Source organism: Amblyomma maculatum, chromosome 1 (assembly GCF_055883805.1).
Source record: "Amblyomma maculatum isolate TAMU_Amacu chromosome 1, ASM5588380v1, whole genome shotgun sequence".
Classification (NCBI taxonomy): domain Eukaryota; kingdom Metazoa; phylum Arthropoda; class Arachnida; order Ixodida; family Ixodidae; genus Amblyomma; species Amblyomma maculatum.
Window position 1 is genome coordinate 203,117,344 of NC_139344.1, and position 21,653 is coordinate 203,138,996.

At 46.6% G+C, this 21,653-nt stretch overlaps 1 protein-coding gene across 6 annotated transcripts in view; it reads right to left on the reverse strand.

Annotated features, from left to right (window-relative positions):
* LOC146205380 (uncharacterized) overlaps window positions 1–21,653 on the reverse strand; it is a 90,521-nt gene that overhangs the window by 62,864 nt on the left and 6,004 nt on the right. For 5 of the 6 annotated variants that reach the window (XM_084590040.1, XM_084590038.1, XM_084590039.1 and 2 more), the window contains exons 7-13: window positions 17,147–17,247; window positions 16,859–16,932; window positions 15,429–15,462; window positions 7,760–7,799; window positions 7,586–7,698; window positions 7,442–7,518; window positions 1,392–1,530 (exon numbers count right to left, since the gene is read on the reverse strand). In XM_084590040.1, coding sequence (XP_084446166.1) covers window positions 1,392–1,530; window positions 7,442–7,518; window positions 7,586–7,698; window positions 7,760–7,799; window positions 15,429–15,462; window positions 16,859–16,932; window positions 17,147–17,247 — 578 coding nt within the window. Of the gene's footprint in view, window positions 1–1,391; window positions 1,531–7,441; window positions 7,519–7,585; window positions 7,699–7,759; window positions 7,800–13,317; window positions 13,602–15,428; window positions 15,463–16,858; window positions 16,933–17,146; window positions 17,248–21,653 lie in introns of those variants that run through there. The other variant, XM_084590043.1, reaches the window with a different exon arrangement.

Consider the following 21,653-nt stretch of genomic DNA (forward strand, 5'->3'; position numbering starts at 1 on the left):
AATATATTCAAATGAGACGAAAAATAATTAAACTGCAGTGTAAATCAAACTGAAAAGCAAGCACTGTTCTAAACATTTCACACATCCTCGAAAATCCCTTTGTGAGCCTAAATGTCGTAACATACTGGGAATGAAATTGGCCACTTGGTGCTATTTTGACCAATTTAATTGTTTTGGTGTAGCATGGTACAGAAAATTTAGTTTGTATTGAAATAGCACAATTGGCACAGCTGTCCCACCCCTGACTGATAATAAAAAGCAATAGCCATCCGCTTTTCGCGGAAAATTCAGCAGCAATGACAATTTTTCGCAAGTCTATATTGCTATACGCATGCCCATTGGGGGAAATATCAAAGCGGAACTGTTCCAAAACAGTAAGCAGCCTCCTCACAGCAGCACGCACGTAAGGAGGCTTCACCATGCTAACCACAAGCAGCTCATGATAACTGCATATTTTCAGTGCAGGCAGTACATAGCTGCACCTTCTAAAGGACGCACGCGGCAGTTACACGTGAGTAAAGAGAGTGCTTTTGAGCAAAGTATTTTTCAGGAACACGCCAGGCACCTACCGACCCCCACAACTTGTTGGCACGCTGCCAAGTTCGCTGGGCAAGTCATCTTAAAAGCCCTGCAAACTGAGAAACGAGATAGAAGAGCTAATTAACACTCTCAAATACCAAATAAAGAACTCTACTAAAGCGCCAATCAGTGTCCGCTACAACGCACCTCTGGGCTTGGACTCCTGAAGCGCGGCTGATTGCTTCTATCGTCGCACGCTGCCAGCGAAGCTCGGAAAACAAAACTATGTTGCGATGGACGAGGGGGGTGGGGCATCTCCCATCGCTTGGAGTGCCGTTTGAACCTCGACATGGCCCCACTCGAGACTGCTATAAAAGCTAACTGGTTGGAGTATTCAAATATTCAGCTCACGTGCCGCCGCGAACCTGATAAATCCGAACTTGGCCACCACTCTGTCGCTCATTAAATGAATTTGAGTTAGACAAAAGGTTTGAATTGACCGAAACCGCGGACCTAATTGAGAGCGTAGCAGCGTCCTCTTTAGATGACGAGAATGGCAGAAAAAGAAGGGACAAGGGCCGCATGCTGGGAACGCTCGGGCTCCAGGATTGGTACTCAAGAGGCAGAAAAAAAAAAAAAAAAGCGTTAGTTAAGTCCACATTGGACTGGTTTGGATCCTGTTTCCTTACGGCTCTCTACAAGAGGCTTTAAAATGCATTAAATATATATAGCCAGCCAACCAAAATGTTGAAATTCATTTGAGTTAACCGAAAGTTCTAATTATCCAATTTTGAATTATAGCGAGCCTATATATTTTTGCACACAAAAATTGATGCACTGGAATGCCACAAAAACTGAAATTAGATGCTTACCAATAAGATGTTTGCAGTCATCATAAGTGGTGACATAGACTGAAAGAGCAGTGAGCAACATGTACCAGTTCACCTCTTTGCTATTGAGAGTTTTGCAGAGCTGAGAGGTCACATCTGCCACCGTGAGCACTTGCATTGCCTGCACAAAACCAAGCAATAAAAAAATTACCCCAAAAGCAAAACAGTTGAAGGCATACAAACCTTCCTTACAGCAGTACCCATAAGGCTTCTCATGAAGATATCCTGACCATCCTAATTATCGGTTTTTATGCCTAATATTAACTGCCTTGCATCTGCTATGCAGCTGGTTTACTACATGATATTGATTAAGTTCATCTGGTCAAAATTCGTTTGAAGTAAACAAATTTGCAATCCAAACCATTTATGCCTGTACTCATTAGTGACATCAGAACTATTAGGTTACAGTAAAAATCCGCGTATAGTACAAGCTGTAATTTCGGAATAGCAAAAATGGACAAAAAAAAGTTTTCATCCGTGTATAATACGAACAAGGAAAGATCAGCAAAAGTATTTATTTACACTACATTTCACGGTTGCCCCGCAAATCGTAGGTGCTCTGCACTTTCGCGTCCAACGCAACCCTGTGCCAGGCCACCAGGCATAGAATAGTCCACAAACCTTCACGTACCGGTGCTGGTTTGCTCCCCTTCTCCATGCCAGTACGCTGAACATCACGCACCGTGAGAACAGTAGCTCACATTTGCCCTGGCAATTGCAAAAACCATATGGCCCTCTGGCAGTTCTAAAACCAGTAGGCCACTTCCAGCTCGAACGTGGGACGGCAGCGCACGAGCTGCCGGCCATCGTGCGCTGCGTTCACGCCTGTCCACATCTAGCGCTGCGTGCAGGCGTGTGGCACGTGCGCTCAGAAGTGTTCTCGAATTCGGGGTTTTCGCGATCGTCTGGCAAGTGTATCTGCCTAGAGTTCCTTGCTAGAGACATCTTTCTGTAGAAACTATTTTCGGTACCTCTAAATGCGTTCGGTATCCTGCATTTGTCGAAAGCGTGACCAACACACTCCATGGACCAACGCACTCCACGCAAACTATCTGGCTGTAGGGCCTGGCCAGCACGGCTGTATCAGGCACGTGCATCACAGTGCGCCTGTTTCTGACATGCACGCTGCGGTCGGCCCATTATCACATGGTTTGTTATAAAATCAATGCTTCCCAATAAACCTGCATTCTTCTTGTTCTGGCTATCATGCTGCTGTCACGTCGTTCACGGCACGGATACATGGTGTCAAAAGTGCCTACAATGCTCTAGCTTCGACAGCGGTGTAGTACAAAGCACGGAACGGCTGCAGACACCGGAGTCCCTGAGTCTGGCAGGGAACGTCTCGGTATCGTAGAAACGTTTCGAACTAAAGTTTGAGCTCTTCCTGCAAGCATCGAAAGTAAAGGACCAGCCAAAAAGTGAGGCTTCAAAAGCTGCACTCCTGCTGAACATCACGAGTGATAAGGCACTCAATGCGTTTATTAATTTCAAGTTCGAGCCAGACGAGAGCAAGGATGATTATAAGACCTTAATAAAAAAGTTCGACACCTACTGCACAGAGGTGAGCAACGAAGTGCATGAAAGATACCTGTTTCGCACGAGGCACCAAGCGGAAAGAGAACCGCTTGAAAGATTTCTGACTTAAAGGAACAAGCCTTGCAGTGCAACTTTGGAACATCGTACGACTCACTAGCAAGGGACCACCAAATTGTCTTTGGTACCAACAGCGCTAGGCTAAGGGATAAGATGCTTCGTGAGAAAAGGTTGACGTTACTGAAAGCAGAAGAAATCTGCAAAATTGCAGGGTCAGTCGCACAACAGAATGAGGGGTGGCGTAAAACAGACGGCTGTATTGATGCTATTTCAAGGCGCACAAACGAGAGCAAGGTCGACGGGGAACAGTTGCGGTGCAGGCGGTGTAACCACAAGTACAGACCTAAGCTGTGCCCAGCATTTGGAAAAAAATAATATGAGTGCCAAGGTTTCAATCACTCTGCTATATGCTGCAGGAAGTCGAGCGAAGTGAGTGGAATCGGCAAACTAAAAGAGAGTGATTTTCATGTCCTACGTGTCTGCAGTAAAGGTGGAAGCACGAATGAGTGAACTGTAAAAACTCAAACTAACGGTCAGGAAATTTCCTTCAAGATAGACACGAATCACAAGCTAGCCTTTTACCGTTATTAAAAAGTCTATCGGAAACTGCCATCAGGTTAACTACAGCTGACAAGCACAGTGCTGCAGGCGTATAACGGCGGTGTCACAATGTGCTTTGGAACAGCTTCAAAAACTGTGCATGTTGGAAATGGCCAGATTCCGGTGAAACTTTTCATTGTAAAAAATGGTCACCAACCCATACTGGGTTGGCGAGTTCCAAGAAAGTGAGTTCTTCGGACTGGTTCACCTTACTGTGAATGCTGTGACTGCGGCGCTCCTGAATGTGGTCCTCTAAAGGATTTCAGACATGTCTTCGAGGGACTAGGTTGCCAGAAGCAGCCTTATCACATGGCCCTGAAACCTGGAGCAGTACCGGTTGTCCAGCCAGCTCGTCGCGTTTCTTTGGCACTGGAGGAGCCTCTCAAAAATAAACTCGAAAGAATGGTGCAGGCTGAAGTCATCATGAAAGAACAGGAGCTTACAGACTGGGCAAGCCCACTGGTACTTGTGAAGAAAAAATATAGCAGCCTACAAGTTTGTCTGGATCCTAGGAACATCAGCTAGCATGTTAAAAGGCAGCATTTCCCCTCCCAAAGTGCAAAAACTTGGAAGCTAAGTTAGCGGGCGCCACGTACTTCAGCTGCCTGGATGCTAACTCGGGCTATGATCAGATACTTTGGATGAGCAAACCTTGAAGATGTGTACTTTCCCGTCACCTTTTGGGAGATACCAGTTTTTGTGTCTACCGTTTGGAAGATTGTCTGCACCAGAAGAGTTTCAACAAACAGTGACTCAAGTTTTAGGCGGGCTACCGGGCGTACTAGTATGTATACATGGATGACATTTTGGTGTGGGGTGCAAGAGCACGCAAGGACCTAGCAGCTGTCCTGAAAGCCGCCAAGAAAGCTGGCTTAATTTTTAATGCACGAAGGTGCAAGTTCGGCGTGACATAAATCAAGTTCCTTGGTGACATAATAACCTCAAATGGTCTATTGCCGAACCCACAGCTCGTTAAAAGCACGATTGAAATGTCGGAGCCAACAAGCAAGTTTGATGTTCAGCACATGCTGGGAGTGCTGAACTACTTCAGAAAATTTGTGCTGTGCATGTCTGAACAAATTGCGTTGCTGAGGGATTTTATCAAGTGTCGCTCAGATTTTCAGTGGATGGAACACTCCGCTAGAGTATGGAAGAGCATAACACAAGTTTTGGTCACAACTCCCGTGATTTCTATCTTTGATGCTCAAAAAGCAACCAAGATTTCGTGCAATGCATCAAGGGATGGTGTAGGAGCAGCTCTTCTGCAACGTCACAGTGATGAATGGCGACCCGTTGCATACTCATCATGCGTTCTAACCCAGGCAGAGCATAAATACGCTCAGATTGAAAAGGAGGCCCTTGGTATTTGCTTTGGACGTGAAAATTTTTATCAGTTCCTCTACAACAAAAAACTACTCATAGAAACTTCCTAGGTTACATGGCGACGCCAACGACTGAGCACGAATTGCGAACAGAAACCATGTGTGACAACTACCTGCAGGCAGTGGTGGAACGTTTGTCAAGGAACCAACCCACTGAGGGTGAACTCAAGCCTTTTGTGCAAGAAATATCTGTTGTGAATGGAATACTTTTTAAAAGCTCCAAATTAATCGTACCCCAGAGCATGCGAAAGAAGACTTTGGCCTGCTTTCATGCGGGACATCTTGGTGTTCACAAAAGCAAAGAGAGAGCACGCCGCCTTGCTTTTTGGTCAGGCCTTAACAGTGAAATTATAGCGTTACATGCAAGCTGTCCAACCTGTAAGAAATATGCATATGCGCAAAGAAAAGAATCTCTACAGATGCGGTCAGTTCCCAGATTCCAGTGGTATAGGGTTCAGAGTGGACATATGTTTCTTTGCTGGAGACTCGTACCTTGTCACTTACGATGCATTCTCAAACTTTCCAGAGGTCGAGCAACTCCAGGACACTACCTCAAGCACCACAATTGCTGCACTCAGTGCTATATTTGCAAGATAGGTATCCCATTAGAGGCTTACACGAACAATGAACCTCAGTTTTCGAGTTGCGACTTCGCCATGTTTGCACGAAACTATGATTTTACACATGTAGCTTCTAGTTCTCATTCCCCGCAGTTGAATTGCTTGGCGGAAAAAGGTGTACAGATTGTCAAACACATTTCTAAAAAAATCCCAGGACTCCAGAGACGACTTTTAGCAAGGGCTGCTGTCGTATCACTCAGCTCCACTTGAAAATGGGCCATCCCCTGGTGAACTCTCATAAAGTACCCTGCACCGAAGTGAAGGAGCACTGCCAGTAAGCACAAGGCATTCTTCGGCTGGGTCAACATTGCAGGCCTCAGAATTGTCACAAATGACTGATGGGGCACAACAGTGGACAACCAACACAGAAGGAAGGTCAACTCCAGATGCTTTGCACACCCCAGCTCCAAGAAGATCGTCTCGGAACACTAGGCCCCCCGCAACGCCTTCAGGATGATGAGGCATTTACTCAAATTGCTTAACTATTCTGTCAATACAGCCTGTTTTGCTTGTTCACGCGAAAGGACGTATCAGGCGCGTGCATGACAGTGCACCTGTTCCTGATATGCGTGCTACAGTTGGCCCGTTATCACCTGCTATAAAACTAACATTTCCCAATAAACTGGCATTCTTCTTGATTTGGCTATCATGTTGTCACGTCCTTTGTAGAATGGTACATGAGAGACCCGTACAAAATGCCAAGTGATCCTTCTCTACATCGTGTGATCAACCTCTCTCCGGTTTTGTGTGCGTTGTGGAAAACCAGTTTCCTGCCCCTTCGCCGCGACCGACCACAACCACCCCAACGAGCTTCATGGCAGCGCCGGCTGGGAGAGGAGGTAAATACCTCCCCTTGGGGGAAGGAGACCAGCGAGGGGTGCGCCGCCAAGAGGTCTACGCGGGTTCCCGCGAGAAGACGAGAAAGAGATTCTGGATCCAGCCGGCAACGAGAACGGTCGTCTCCCGCCGCCTCTCCCGGCAAATGCCGGGGGATAGCGTGCACGGAGTACGCAGCGCACACGGGAGGACCCGTCGTGCACGACCGCCCATCTTCTGGTTCCCAACGGCGAAGCGACCGGTAAATACCGCACGCTCTCGCCGCCTCCCGCGGCAAACGCCGTGGTATTGGCTTTGTCCGAAGAATGCGGCGCGCACGGGAGATCCCGGCCGCCATATTCACGGCGCGTTCAAATGTCCGCCGCCGAAATCGCACCCCCATTCCCCAGCCGGTGAGTCAAAAGCTCTTCTTACGTAGCCTTGCCCTTCCAAGGAAAACCTTGTTGATGTATAGCTAGCCGGCATGCTCTGTATTATTTGCAAGTGCAATAAATAGCATTGGAGTATTAAATATGTGTCGTCCCCGTCCTTTGTCCCATTTGTTCCCCTCCGCGGGTCGCTAGCGAGGACGCTGCACCTGCGGAGTAGGAGCGGGGCGGAAGACCGTTCCCCCCTTAAACCCCCACAGCGTTGCGAGCATCGTGGTCACGACGATCGCGGGGTCAGCGTGGTGAAAACGAAACCATCGAAATAGTCAGTCGACACCATTGCTAGATAGCGCCTCCTCTCGCTGGAAACCTGATGTTGATAGCACTGATTAATAATAAGGCCGGAACTGCAAATTTAGGCCGATATTTGTTTCGATCTGCATATAATCCGAGGTGAAAAATCTGACATGATAAAATCGGTAAAAAAAACCTCGTATTACAAGCGGGTTTTTACAGTATTTCATAACAGCTAAAAATAGTGCATTCAAATTTCCTTTAATGTTCTGTCACTCGCAAATCAAAAAGGCACACAGTACACACAGCAGCTAGACAACAAAGCAATAACAGCGCACCTTCTGGAACATTCCAAACAGCCATGGTGAGCATTTCTTGTAAGTCCACTTGTGGTGGTTGGACATGGCTTGGGCCACTGAGAAGAAAAAAAATTTCTTTAAATGTTTTAGCAGCAGGTCTTTTTCCCGCACTAAATAGCCCACCTTTGTAGACAGGGTTATATGCCAAGATGCAGGACAGCAACTCCTGAGCATAACAGCGGACAGCAGAAGGCTGGACCAATGGCTTCGTTAACAGAGGTACCAACAGGTTCCCACTGAAACCAAATTTCAAACACAAAACTCGAAGGAAATACAAACACATAAGTGTCACATTACCAGGTCATAGCTTGTCCCTCTTCATTGGCCTTGAGAAGCCCTGCAATGAAAGTGGTGAAAAAAATTCCACAATAGCCTACAAAGGATCTTTCACAAGCGAAGCAATGTCTCAACTTTAGGTCTCAATGCAAGAATGTGCATTAATCTTTCCTTGATAACTCAAAAGGGGCAATGTAGCATAATAATCATAAAAATGTAGCAAGACAAGGCAAAAAGTCAAGCTGCTAAGTAGTGAAATGTGAACCCCTTTCTTAAATACTCAGCCAACTTCACTTCAACATGGCATGCCCAAAAATTAATCATAGAGCAGCGAATTTTATAGCAAGAAGCTGTTTGAGAGACATCATTTGGGATAACTGTCAGGGTAATCAGCCACTTCATGAGAAGAAGAAAAGTGGGAAGAAAAAGAGGTAGAATAAGGAGAAAATTTAAAAATATAAAAAGAAAAAAGGAAGAAAAAGGGAAAAAAAGAAGCAGAAGGCGAGCAGCTGCTTGCAATTAATATCAGTGCTCACATCGCTTATCTAATGCAAAAACCCAACAACTGCTAAAGCAGATCCCCAACCTTAGACCCTGTGACAGCATCGTATTGAATTAACAATACCAAGCCATAGCTTCACCAGCCACATACTTTTTTTTTTTTCAAACAATATATAGCTGCAATTTGTGCTTATGCAAAGCCAAATATGCCATCGTGGCTCCTGTAACAACCACTGCGAACACCCGTTAAGTACATTCAAACCCATTTTTAACAGTTCCAGTTAAAACGAACGCTTGTTTATTATGAACAATGAAGGAACTACTGTCAAAATATGTATCTGGGCTGTGGCACTGCACCTCAGATAAAACAAATTATCATAGTCATACCACTCGGTTATAATGAACAAGAAGGTGCCCTAAACTCACCCTGCCAATCAAAAATATGGGCTCACCACCAGGGAGGAGACCAAAGAGCACCCTCCAGCTATCATGATTCACCCCCCCTCCCACCCTCGGAAGAGTGTCAGCCCAACAAGAAATGATAAAAAAATGCAGAATTCGAGATCAATCAGTGTGTGCACGTATGGCGGATGGGCAAAGCATCTAAACTGCGAGAAATGCAAGGTAAGCGCAAGACAGGGACAGCATTGAAAGCGAAACTACTGCACATGGCCAGTGAACAACCAATGAATTGAGAAGTGGATACCAGTCACAAGGTACGTTTTGATAGCCCAAATGGTCATGTAGTGTATGACGCGTGACCAGTCGGATCTCTGTGTTCTGCGCTACTGCTGCATACAGGCAGTGCACAGATAGTAATCAGTCCTTGCGTAGCACGGTCGAGTAGTAAGCACAATTCTGTGAAAACTGAAACCAGCCAGCAGGTGATAGTTTTTTAGCAAGGTTCTAGTTCCTGCCTAATTCGTAAGTTCATGTGGCTTTATTTTAGTGCAAAGGTTGCCTTAAAAGCTAGCCTTACGCATGACTTGAGAGCTTAGAAGGATGACACGTACTGGACACGTGATATGAATCTAGTTGATACGGATTTCGAGATGATACAAATTCGCAAAATTCCCTGGCCATAGTGCACTGTTTACAATTTGCAAAATTTCAGATGTTCCGAACACCCTACCGCACCACTACGGATGATACAAACGCGCGAATAGCAACCACAACCTTAGCGTAGCACTGCCCGCAAATTGTTGACTCCGCGATCGCCAGCCGCGCTGTATGTACGCATCACAAGCAGTTTGCGGTGAAGCGTGGCACGCACATCGCCAACATCACGACTGTCTGTCGGGCTAACGGCGCGAAAAGTTTTCAGTGGCGCGTGGCCCACAAATCGCAGATGTCGCACTGCAGCAGTTGACGGCAGCGTACGCGGCAGGCGTGCACAGACCGCACATCGTTGGCTCCGCAATCGCGATCTACGAGCAGTTTGCAGTGCTGCGCAGCCGGCACATCGCTATCTCTTTTCATGCTGTACGCACCGCGAGAAGTCCGGGGAGACATGCAGCCTGCATGTCGCCAACGTCACGATCGCGTGTTGTGCTGTGTGCACCACAAGTGGCGAGTTGCGACCGCGCAACAGTAACAAACTTTCTCGGCTGTAAACAGATCTATGCAACTGCCTTTCCCATCTCTCTGCATACTTATTTTCATTCATTTTGATGATACAAATGCCTGTGAAATTAATATCACCAATGTTCTGTAACATGCAGTGAGGCAGTTTCGACATTGCACCCTTGTCGAGCATCGAAAACAAGGATGCAGACCTACCACCGGTTACCGTAAACGCCTTAATCCTTATCAGTATTTTCGCCTCTCTAATGTGGCTAGTCCACACAAAGTGTCTCTGTCCAGAGCACTTGAGTACTTTGGGGGAGCTAAAAGGTGGCTTTATGAGGTCCACTCTGAAGAAAAAAACATTCACAGTGAACTTTTTTAAAGAAACAAACGTCTTTGCCTCATTTTACAATCTTACGCTGTAATGCAGGATAAGTCCATTGTCTATGAACTTAAGGTATAATAAACAGAATCCGTGTGACAGTCAGGTTTGTGATAAGCGGGCTCAACTGTACAAACATAAGCATATCACATTTGCTCCTTGTTTTAGTAATTAGTAAGTGACACATTTTCAGATACATCCAATGACATGAGAGGAATCCAATTTAACAAATTATAAAACAGGCATATTGAACTAAGCTTATGTTCCCAGCGAAAACTGTCAATTTCTATTTTGTTTTCGTAATTTTATTAAAACAAAGTGAGCATCTGCCCATATAACGACATTACTCCAGCCAATACATCTGAGGCAGGTTGGAATGTAAAATAATTTGCTGATAATAAAAGCCACAACCCAGTGACATTTTTTTTTTTCATATTAATTAACGAAAGTGCTCTTTCGCACAATTTTTATCATCTAAATTTTCAAGTCTCAATGAATATGCTAAAAGACTACAGGAAAAACCTACCTGGGACACCAATCCACATGACATATATTCAGAAGTAGAATGGAATGAGTCATTGGGCATGGAGGCCAGCAATGCAAGATGCCAGTAATGGTATGGTATGGTTAACGGCTGGTTTGGTTTGTGGGGTTTAACGTCCCAAAGCAACTCAGGCTATTAGAGACGCCGTAGTAGAGGGCTCCGGAAATTTCGACCACCTGGGGTTCTTTAACGTGCACTGACACCGCACAGAACACGGGCGCCTTGCTCCTCGCCTCCATCGAAAAGCGACCGCCGTGGCCCGGATTTGACGCATCCTCGGGCACAGTAGTCGAACGCCCTAACCACTGCAGCACCGCAGCGGGTGGTATGGCTAATGAGGCTTAACTTTCCAAAGCAACACAGACTGTAAAGAACGCCATAGTAAAAGGTTCCAATGTATTCGACCACCTGAGGTCATTTAATGTGCAGTAACATCGCACAGTACACAGGCACCTTGTGTTTCACGACCATCGAAACATGGCCGGTGTAGCTGGGATCAAACTTGTGTCCTCAGGCTCAGCAGTTGAGTGCCCTAACCATTGAGACACCGCGGCAGGACAAACTACCAACAAATAAAGGTGGTGGTTTAACTGTACCATCTTGAATAAACACTGCTCTGGGTACTCTCACAGCTCATGGTCACAGTATTGCAAAGGCCGCAATGCCCTTTGAACAAACCACTTCACAAGTATATATATATACGCCCCATGCAAATCGACGGCCACACCGCTGGTGGCGGAGTTGAAAATAAATCCGGGAGCGGAGCCGGCTGTGCCGTCTGCTAGCCATGTATTTCCATGCAGCTCTCATGTCATGAACTCGTTTTCCTGCAGCGTTTGCATCGTTGCATAAACAGCATCCGCTGCCAATGCACTGTCACACAAACTACGAGGCATCTCCAGTAATAGTTTTTCCTTGGTTAAATGTTCGAAAGCCATAAAAATACACTGGAGATTGTCTTTACTCGTCCCAGCTCGGCAAGCAATACAAATGAGAGCGTACTGTTCGAGTTCACTTCGCATTAACAAGCCGCTTGTCATTCCTGTCTTATATTTCGATATGAAAGCACATCAAATAATATCGGTGCATCATCGCAAATTTTCTGACAATCACTACCATTCCCGTTTAGGTACAAGAAAAAAAAAGTGTTTGTTACTGCATAAACCTGTAAAAATTCTTTTGCTTAGTGCAGTGCTGCACACTTTGTGATGCTTAATTTTTAAGGTTATTAATAGGTCCTGAGCGCAAAGTAAAGGCGGATATGATTAGTGTCAGGTAGGAGGTTTAATGAATTAAACATGGTGCTCTAATCGCATGGTACATGCCTTTAATGGCCAATAAGCGGTGCTTGTTAGGAGTCGCATCTCTAAATACTTTGTCCTTTTCCCTAAGCGCATAAGCTTTACAAAGCGACAGTTGTGAGCGTTCGCTTCATCGCGTGTCACCGATTTCCGACTGTATACGCTATGAAACGTGTCACCACCACGATCCATTGTATCGTTACGGCTATGGCGGTCGCATTCCGTCCCATGGTGTTTTTGCCGTACAGGTACTGTGCTAAACCCATAGCACTTCAAAAAATTCGACACTGGGAGCGAGTTCTTTTCGACATAATTCAACAGTGAACATTGGGGCGTTGATTTAAGCATCGCCTATTAAGATCAGAAAGCGACTGCGTTGTCAGACCCCGTTCGCATCACGAATTCAGTAAGTGGCCATTTATTCAGCTTGAACCAGTGAGCCTCCCGACCTATGAGTGTGTGTCTCTCGCGCAACACAAAAGTCCTGAATTAGACTTCCACCCCCCCCCCCATCCCCCTCAAAGTTGACTCAGTTTTCATTTCTGCTCAATTACCTTAGTTAGGAAACATTCTTGAGAAATTTATCATCAATCTGTACATTTCAAACTGCTCCTAAATTTTTCATCAAGATTTTTCACTCACCCAATGACGACGACACGGCAAATTTTCTGCGACGCGAGACGCACACGGGACCCTTAGTGACATCGCATTGTGAATACGGCCGATGAAGCGATATGCCAATAAGAGAGCGGTGCTAGCATGATTCAAAGGATGTCTATTATATTGGATCGTCACCATGAGCACATATTAAAAGAGCTTGCAAAGCAAAGACAAGGTAAATGAAAAAGAAAAAAAAATCAGTGATTATTTTGTTCCTCCCAGATGACTGCAACATCATCGTTTTCTCTTCTACACAAAGGCCAACATTAACTTTATGCTTCAGGCCGCCGTAGAAAAAATCCGCAATAATTGAAAAAAAAAAAAAAAGAAAAGAAAAAACTGCCGCCGCGAAGATCAGCAATCCTCACAGCGACGCATAAGCAGCCACAGCTCGTATCACGGAAAGACTTTTGAAAATCACCTCTAGGCGGCTTTCAGTGGTACCCCTATAGGCGGTGCACAGGACCTATACCTTAACAAACAATTCGTTTTGGTTTTATTCACATGGTTTAACGTCCCAAAGTAACTCAGGCTACGATGGACACAGTAGAGGAGGGCTCCAATAATTTTGAACACCTGGGATCTTAAAGACAACATGCACTGATATGGCCTGTACCATAGCCACCTTTATACACTCTGTGCCTGGCAACTCCGCGCTCCGCGGCCGTCACCGCCGCTCCTCCTCCGTCGGCGACAGCGATGTAGGGTCACCCTCGCCAGGCGAGTGCCGTGTGCGCCGTGTTGCAAAGCGGTCCGGATAGCCACACGCTGCTGCTTTCTCGCTGTTTCATGAACTGTTTTGCAGTGAGCAAGGTCATGCTTCTACTTTTCTCTGCCTTCGGGTGCTGCAGGAATACAGCATTGAACCAACAAGTAAGTGCCAGCTTTGCTTTGTCCTTCCGGCGATCACTGCGTAGTGTTCCGCTGTTTTGAGACTTGTAAAAAATAGTGACAGCACCAAACACTGTGTTTATTAAGCGTCAATACTGCAATAGTAATGTTAGATGTGCACCTGTGCTTTCTGGACTGCAATGCTAATTGCTTCCCTGCCTAGCTCGTCTGCGTAGTGTTAGATGTGCTCCTGCGAATACGCTATTTACGAAATATTGTGATAAAATCGAAATACAAGATTTACCTATTGTGAAGATGACTACTTTAAAGTGAGTTAAACCAAATCGTGCAAAGCCTATATTAGTTTTCCTTGTGAACTAAATCGCTGTCCCTCTCTAGCATCGGAAACTGCAAAACTCGTACTCAACCGCATTAAGGCCTGTGAAAAATAATGACAGCACCAGAAGTGTGTTTATTACGAATCAGTAAGGTCATAATATTATTAAATGTGCACATGTATTTTCTGGACTATAATGCTAACTTCCTCCCTGGTTAGCCCGTCTGTGTGGTATGTTACATGTGCTCCAGAGCAGTATTTTTTGTTTCGCTAACTGCGCATTTCTGTGAAAAAATAAAAACACAAGCTTTGCCTACTGTGACGATTATTTTGGAGTGGTCGAAACAGAAAGATGCAACACGTATATTGTCTTTCCTTGTTTTTCAAGTAAAAAAAGAAAAATGTTTGTATGACGCGCTGAATCAATGAGAGTAACAGCTGATACCAAAATTGTTCTCCTTACAGATCTCAATGGCATACTGCGATGCAGTTGTTCCAATCATCTGTAAATCAAGCCGGCTTCTGAAGTGCTATCAGTGACAACAGTCACCGTGAATATTTTTTCCCTACTTGTGGCAACTATTAATCACACCACTTTTACATGGTACTCTTGTAGCACAATTGCTGTTGTGAAATGCATAAATAAATGCTGGTGCCTTCTTAAATTTTGTTTTATTGCAGTGTAGACTAGCATTGTAATTTTTCTATTACTATTGGCGCTAGCGGAGCAGTCATGCAGTTTTTCGAGCCATGCGCAATTTCTTAAAACTGCCTGACATTAAATGTCTATAGCGTTGCTGTTATTGCCTAACATGTATCATATGGTCACTTGATATGCTTAGTGAATGTCGGCCTTACAAGTAAATATGCTGAATATGCATGATTCATGCTTAAAAACAGTTATGCCGCTAGCGAATAACAGCGCTCCCACCCCGCGCCGACGTTCGTACCCGTGCGCCTTGACCCCTACATCAGTGGCGCCCTCAGCGAGGGGAGCGGCAGCACCGCGCAACTTTACCCGACGACGCCGCTCTATTGTTCGCGCGGTGTGTTGACAGGCACAGAGAGTATAAAGGAGGCTATGCCTGTACATAGGCACCTTACTTTTCGCCCCTATCAATAAGTGGCCACCCCTGCTTGGATTGAACCCGCATACTTAGGGTTCAATAGCCGAGTGTCCGAACCACTCAGCCATCGCAGCAGTGCCGATTACTGTACATTCGATCACAATTATTTTGTAATGTGTTTGTCAATCAAAGAACAGCATCATGCGTTGACAAATTCTCTAATGGTCACTGAAACATTCATTATCAATTGTACAGGTGCCAATTAATGTTTTTGGAATACGAAAATCCCAATAAAATCAAACTGCTAGCAATAAGGATGTGCCCTATTTTATCTTGTGCAGCCGGCAAAGCACACCAATCAATACCTGGATCCATCTCTAAGCGATGAGAAAATTCACGTTCTTTGTAAATTTGCCATTCCGAAAACTTTTGTAGGCACCTGTACGTACTGCTTTTTTGCTTCACACTCCATTTTTTCTTTAATAAACTACAGGTACTCACGCTGGAGAACAGTTTCCAGTACTGTGCAGCAAACCTAGAAAAAAAAGGAAGCCTCATTAACATATTGTACTTTGTGCTAGAAACTGCCACAAAATAAAATTTTCAGAAGTGGTAGCTACACAGATGTAGTTTGGCAAAATTAAGGGCGCACTAAAGAGAATTCTGAGCTCATATTTTTATCATGGAAACTCGACCTACACGTTCCGAGCATTGTTATAAAGTTCAAATTATTGTCGTGTGTAGCGCACTTCCCTATTAAAATCAAATTAAGCATCACGGCTCCCACAGATAGTAGGATAATTTCTCGCAGATACTTGCAGGAGGAGTCAGCCAATGCATGGAGTGGATTTCAGGCAATTGTGTGGTGGCTTGCTGCTCTGCAGCCGGCAGAATAATATGTATGTGGAGTGTTCTTCTGAGCCTAGTCTGCTTGCTTCGGGCTCATCGTTTTCATGAGGTGTTATCTAAACAATAAATATGTAGTGGTTTTAGGAAAACATTACTGACAATGCGTCCAAAAGCATTAATGATTACTTTGGGTATCTTTACAGATCATCTCATTTTCACTGGCCACTGCAGAGTAATCAGGTTGAGTCATGCGTAAGCAAATAATGCATGCATATTTTTATTTTCGTGGGCTTAATTTGCAGCTATGTTGTCTGTGGCTAAAACTATTTAATCAAAACCCAAGAAGCACAAAAAAGTGAGAGTAAAATTTTCCAGAATGCTCTTTAGTGCAGCTTTAAGACTGTCTGAGCCAGCTAAAGAAATAAAAGTTGAAAAATAATGGCACTAGCCAATAATTTATTTAGAACCTAACATTTCGGGACCAATACAGTCCCTTCTTCAGAGGTGAATCAAAGTTCAATAATGTATGCAGAGGGGAGCGTTCATGTTTGTTTTCTACACCTGGTCATGAGAGTCATCACTTCATCTAAGACAAGGTTATAAAGGTGACATAATAGAGCTGACATTTCATGCTGGTGTAAAAGTGGTAAGTTATGAGGGATTTCTATTTTTTCAGCAATACAGTAACTTTTTCACGTAGCGAATATGCTGATAGTGTTCCTGAAGGCTTCTAATCCTTCTAGCGTAAGTTCTTGTTTCCACTGATTTTGTCATTACTGTCCTGTCAACCAAGATGCCTGATCCAGACATAGCAATAAATGAGCAAGATAATGGTCACAACAGTTTCTTCAGCAAAATTTCCTTATGCCAGTTGCTAAATAACACACACAAAAAAAGCAATTCTTGTTAATAAGTTCCTAAGAATGCATAGCGCTATAAAGACATTCTCGAATAATGTTTACAAAGTGCTTACAAAAAGTGTAGACAGTTTTCATGCATTTAGGAACTCAAAGATGAGCGGCCTATTTTTCAGCCTGGAGGGCAAATACTAAAGAGAATCTGAGTGCATATAAGCAACACACCTTTCTTATGGATGGACTCACAATACTGTGATCTGATGCTGAATAAGCACTGGAGACTAAAGAAGCCATAAACACTGCAAAAAGAAAAAACAATGAATGAGGAAGACAATAGGTTCACAGCTTTATCGTGCCTACTTCGCTAAATTGAGGGCAGAGAGCGCAAAAAAAGACGGGGACGTAGGAAGGACACAAACGAGCGCGTCTACGCCCCCCGTCTTTTTCGCGCTCTCTGCACTCGTGGATTACTAGCTCGCCCAAGCATCTGTTTTATCCCTAAATTGCACACACCTGTGAATGTGAATCCAAATGGTTCATTCTGCTCAGAATGCTGGCAGCAAGAGAACAGACTCCTGCTCAGGTCTGCAATAACCTGGGGTTTCTGCACATTACTGAAATTGTAGACAGCCGCAGTTAGAACAGCACTGCAACCAACACTGGAGCTTTAAAGAAAAGATTACTTTGCAGGTTTTACTTTTAACCATTATAAGATTGATTGCTTAATCTGTGGGGAACGGTTTCCCCTCGTTCTCCTTAAAGTCGGCTTTCGCCCCACAGTAGTCACTCTAGCTATCACGAGATGGCGCCAGCGTCAAGGCAGCACTAAAGCCCCTTGATAATTTGACAGTAATGCCAACAATTGAACGTTGCCGCCGCCACGGTACCTCCTCGCCTCCTTCTCGTCCCTTGCGAACCCCATCCCCGATTTCCTGCGCGACGATTGGTCTCCCTGCCGTTGCGCTTGGAAATGAATGCGCGTCCGCCGTTTTCCTTGTGTTTTTCTTTTTCTTTCGCGCCATTTTTCTCCTAGGCTCGGCGAGCGAATATTGCGCGCTGTGCTTTTATTGCAGCGTGAAAGCTCTATGCCGTGCTTCTGCGCGTGCAACTGCAGCAAGCGGCCTGAAGATGATTATGCGATATTCATGATACCTCGAGGTAAGCGTGACGGCTTGCACAAGAGTCAATGGATTCACAAGGTTGGTTGAAAGAAGTTTATTCCTATAAAGAACAGAGTTGTTTGCGACGTAAGGCGCCTTTCTCACTCCCCGTAATAACGAGTCACCTGAGGCTGCGTTTTCTATTCCTGCTTGCTCCTCGGTATTTTTGCGGCGACAACTTGTTTGTTGCATAAAAATAAGGTTGTCCTCTGCAGCATACTGAATATTCTGCGAGGCTCCATCATTTCACACGCTGTCGACTTCTGTACAGTCAGAAATACGACAGTATAAACTGCTTTTTGCTGTCAGTGATAACTGGAAAAGTACAGCCTCTCGATTGCATTTGTCGCAATTATGCTAGTACCCCTGGCCTCCTTCACTAAAAATCAAAATTGGGGCTTGTAGAGGAGCTAGTCTTTCCAGCTTGTACTTGTAGTGTGCGTCAGTTACTAAGGAGCAATGAATGCTGGCCCTGAAAAACTTTTTGGCAAGTAAACCCGCGGTACTGCGGGTAATCAGCACTTGCTAAGTCGTACGGCTTTCCTTTCTTTTTTTTCTTTTTTTTTCCCCCCCAATTCTTGAACGTGTCTTGCCATGCTTCGATGCATGCGTGGATTAAAAAGTATGGCTTCGTTTTATCAGGGATACGGCCAATGTGCAGGGGGTGTTCACATGATCACACACGCTTCACTTTGATCATGACTATTAGGCGTTGGCAGGTTACTTTCGCTTTGAAAGCTGGAGCTCTAAAACCGCAATTCCGCGTATTCATTTACTGTGGGAAAAGTTTTCCCATCGATGTCAAATCAGCCGGAATCATTGCATTAATTTGCTGTATTTACGAAACTTAAACAATCAATAATGATTATAGTTATTGTGGGAATTCAACATTTCCCTCGCCCGCACGACGCGGCGAACACCCTCTCTCTCTCTCGGGGAGCCCTCATCTTTCCCCTTCTGGCCTCTTTCCTCCAGTGCTGTGGCGGAGAGCGCAGGGGTGAGAGAACGGCCTCTCCTTCCCCTCCCCTCTCATCTCAGCGGACAGGACCCAGAGACGACGCCGCGACACCGTAGCGCACGGATGCTGCTATGACAACGAGGAAGAACATTGGGCGTTCCCAATAAACAACTTGGCCCGCTGGCTATGTTTGCCTCGATGTGTCGTTCTTCACGGCCACTGCTGTGGTCAGAGCTAGCGGGGTGGCCTCGGTTCTAAGTGCGGAGCCGGAGCCCCGTGAGAACCCCCACAAAATGGCGCACCAACGTGGAGCCCCACTGGCAGTCCAGTTGGGGAGGCTAGCTCACGAAGAATGGAAGTCGGCTGGGCGATCCTGGCCAGTATGCGAAGCCTAGCCCAATGGCAGGGGCTTCCAACCGCTATAGCGATACGCTTCCAGTTAAATCGCAGGTGTGGTCCGCCGAACGAGTCATTCTCAAGTAGATCCTGAGCTACTCGTCAAGCTACTGCCAGTTGCCTACGCTACCCCCCCCTACACCCGCTCGGGAAAGCCGGCCCGTTGGTCCAGCTCACGATAAGTGTCCGTTTGCCTACCTCCGCCCAGAACCGCCGATGCGGTAAATCCGTTTTGCCCGTTGGCTTAAAACCGCGCTGTCTGTACGGCGGAGAATGCGGGTTAGAGCACTGCCGAAGCGCGCCGAGAACAGGTTCAAAGTTCACCGGCTCAGGAGAGTCGAGAGCCAAGTTTACTGGAGCGGCGTTGCATGGATATGCGGTGAGGTCACTCGCATTTGGCAGGTCAGTTCACGAGCAGCCAAATGCCGTTCGGAAAGGGAGCGTAAATTATAGTCGCCTGTGTGATGTCACTAGGAGCCGTAGTACACCAAATTTGCGGAAGGAGGTCGCAGCGGGGAGCGCCCTGTTGCGGAAACCTCCAAAGCACGTGCATCTCGTAAGAGTGGGGACACCTACTCGAGCTTGCGTTCAGCAGTTCAGAGCTGTCAGGGGCTAGTAGGAGGGCTCATTTATTATTTATTTATTTATTTTTTTTTTTTTGTCGTAAGAGGGTCGCTAGTCTTATTGAAGAGACAGAACCCCGCGACGATTCAGGCCAAATTGCGCTGTGAAGCCACTTGTACTGTGGTTGGCGTTAGTTAACTCTAGTGTAGCTGGTATTGCTACGAGTGAGTTGGAGACTTCCTGCTGGTCTATGATTAAGCTTTGCTACAATACGTGCTAGGCAGTGACGCCTCAAATGAGGCAGAAAAGCCGTTATTCGCAAAGGAGCGAGCGCCGATATCGGAATATAGAACCGCTTTAGGGTGAATATGCGCAATCGCATAACTACCCGAATGCGCACTGGCACGCCATTTCCTTAGCTCTGCGCATGAACGCAAAGGTCGAGACCAATGTCGACGACTACGCAAAGTAATTGCGCGAGATTGCGGCCAATGCCAATGGAAAGGCGAACCGCAGCCGCGGTAAGAACATTGCAAGTCCGATGGCTAGCTATGCTTACGCACTCAGCGACGTGAACGCGCGATCGCGACGAGTCGAGCGCCCAGACTGGTGGGACCATTAGAGGTTGCTGAGATTGTTGCGCGGCTGCAAGCTGAAAGGCCCGAGGTCAGGCGGAATCGACGGACCCATGCCAACAGTACTTCCTTTGAAAGTAACTGTAGAAGCGGACCCTGCATGCGCATAACAGCGCGTAGGCAAGCGATCCTGAGAGCGGTCTCTACGGGCACCACTGCAAAACCCGAATCCAGCGAGTTGCTGCGACAACGGGAAAAATGCCGCGCAAGTGCAATCACTCAAGCAGCGGCTCTGTAGCACCCACAGCCAGCGAAATCGCTGAAGGATTGTCAAATGCTGCGCATGTGAGATCACGCGCACAGCTGCTCCGTGGGCATCGCTACATCACCCTCCGTCAGCGCGATCGCTGAAAGAAGGGCGAGTGCTCCGAGCGTGGAGGTCACCCACGCAGAGCAGCGTCGGCGGCGTCGGCTGCCTGTGCAGCTTGAGCTGACGACGGACAAACGCCAGGAAATAAGGGAAGGCAGTCCTTTCCGCGATGATACTGTGCGGAAGGTAGGTGCAATCGCCTAATGTCAACCGCAAGGGCATGAGCGGTCTCGTGTGAAGTTATCCGGCACATATCGATACACAAGCCGGCAGTGTTCCTGTACGCGAAGCCTGTGCGGAGCACGTTCAGAGGGACCTAGCCCGCCGACTGGCCTTATTTATGACACTGGCACTCCGGGCGCATGGGCCACGCTGTCTGCATTCAGGCGGCGGGGAGCGGCGAAGGTGATGTTTAGTCTACCAGCCCAATGGCTGTGCAGGCATACAGTGGTCCCCGAAAAAAAAAAAAAAAAAAAAAAGCTTGAATTCAAGCTCGTTCATGGAGCAGCTCGCATCCGAGCTCGAATTGGAGAAGAACCCGGCCCGTGTAGATATGCAGGCCGGAGTGGTTCCTGTACGCGGAGGGACGGAGCCTGCTGCCCTGTTTGACGACGTGCGGGGAGTCGGCGCGGTCGTAGGCGATCAGCGCACTGCGGGCGTGCCGGCGGCCCGCAAACGTATGGCGGGCCAGCGGACTTCGCCCCCTCTTCATCCCCGTGACGGCAGCGGCGGGGATTTGTGCGGCCTGCACGCGGAGCCAGCCCGATGCGGGGGCGGCCGTTCCTGCTTTGGCCGCCTGCCTGCGGCATCGACCTGCTAAGGGATCAGCCGTGCAGCTTCAAAGGGCAAAACGGCGACCAGGTGGAGGTCACGATTAAGAGAGGAAGGGTGTGGGAATTCAACATTTCCCTCTACCCGCACGACGCGGCGAACACCCTCTCTCTCTCTCGGGGAGCCCTCATCTTTCCCCTTCTGGCCTCTTTTCTCCGGTGCTGTG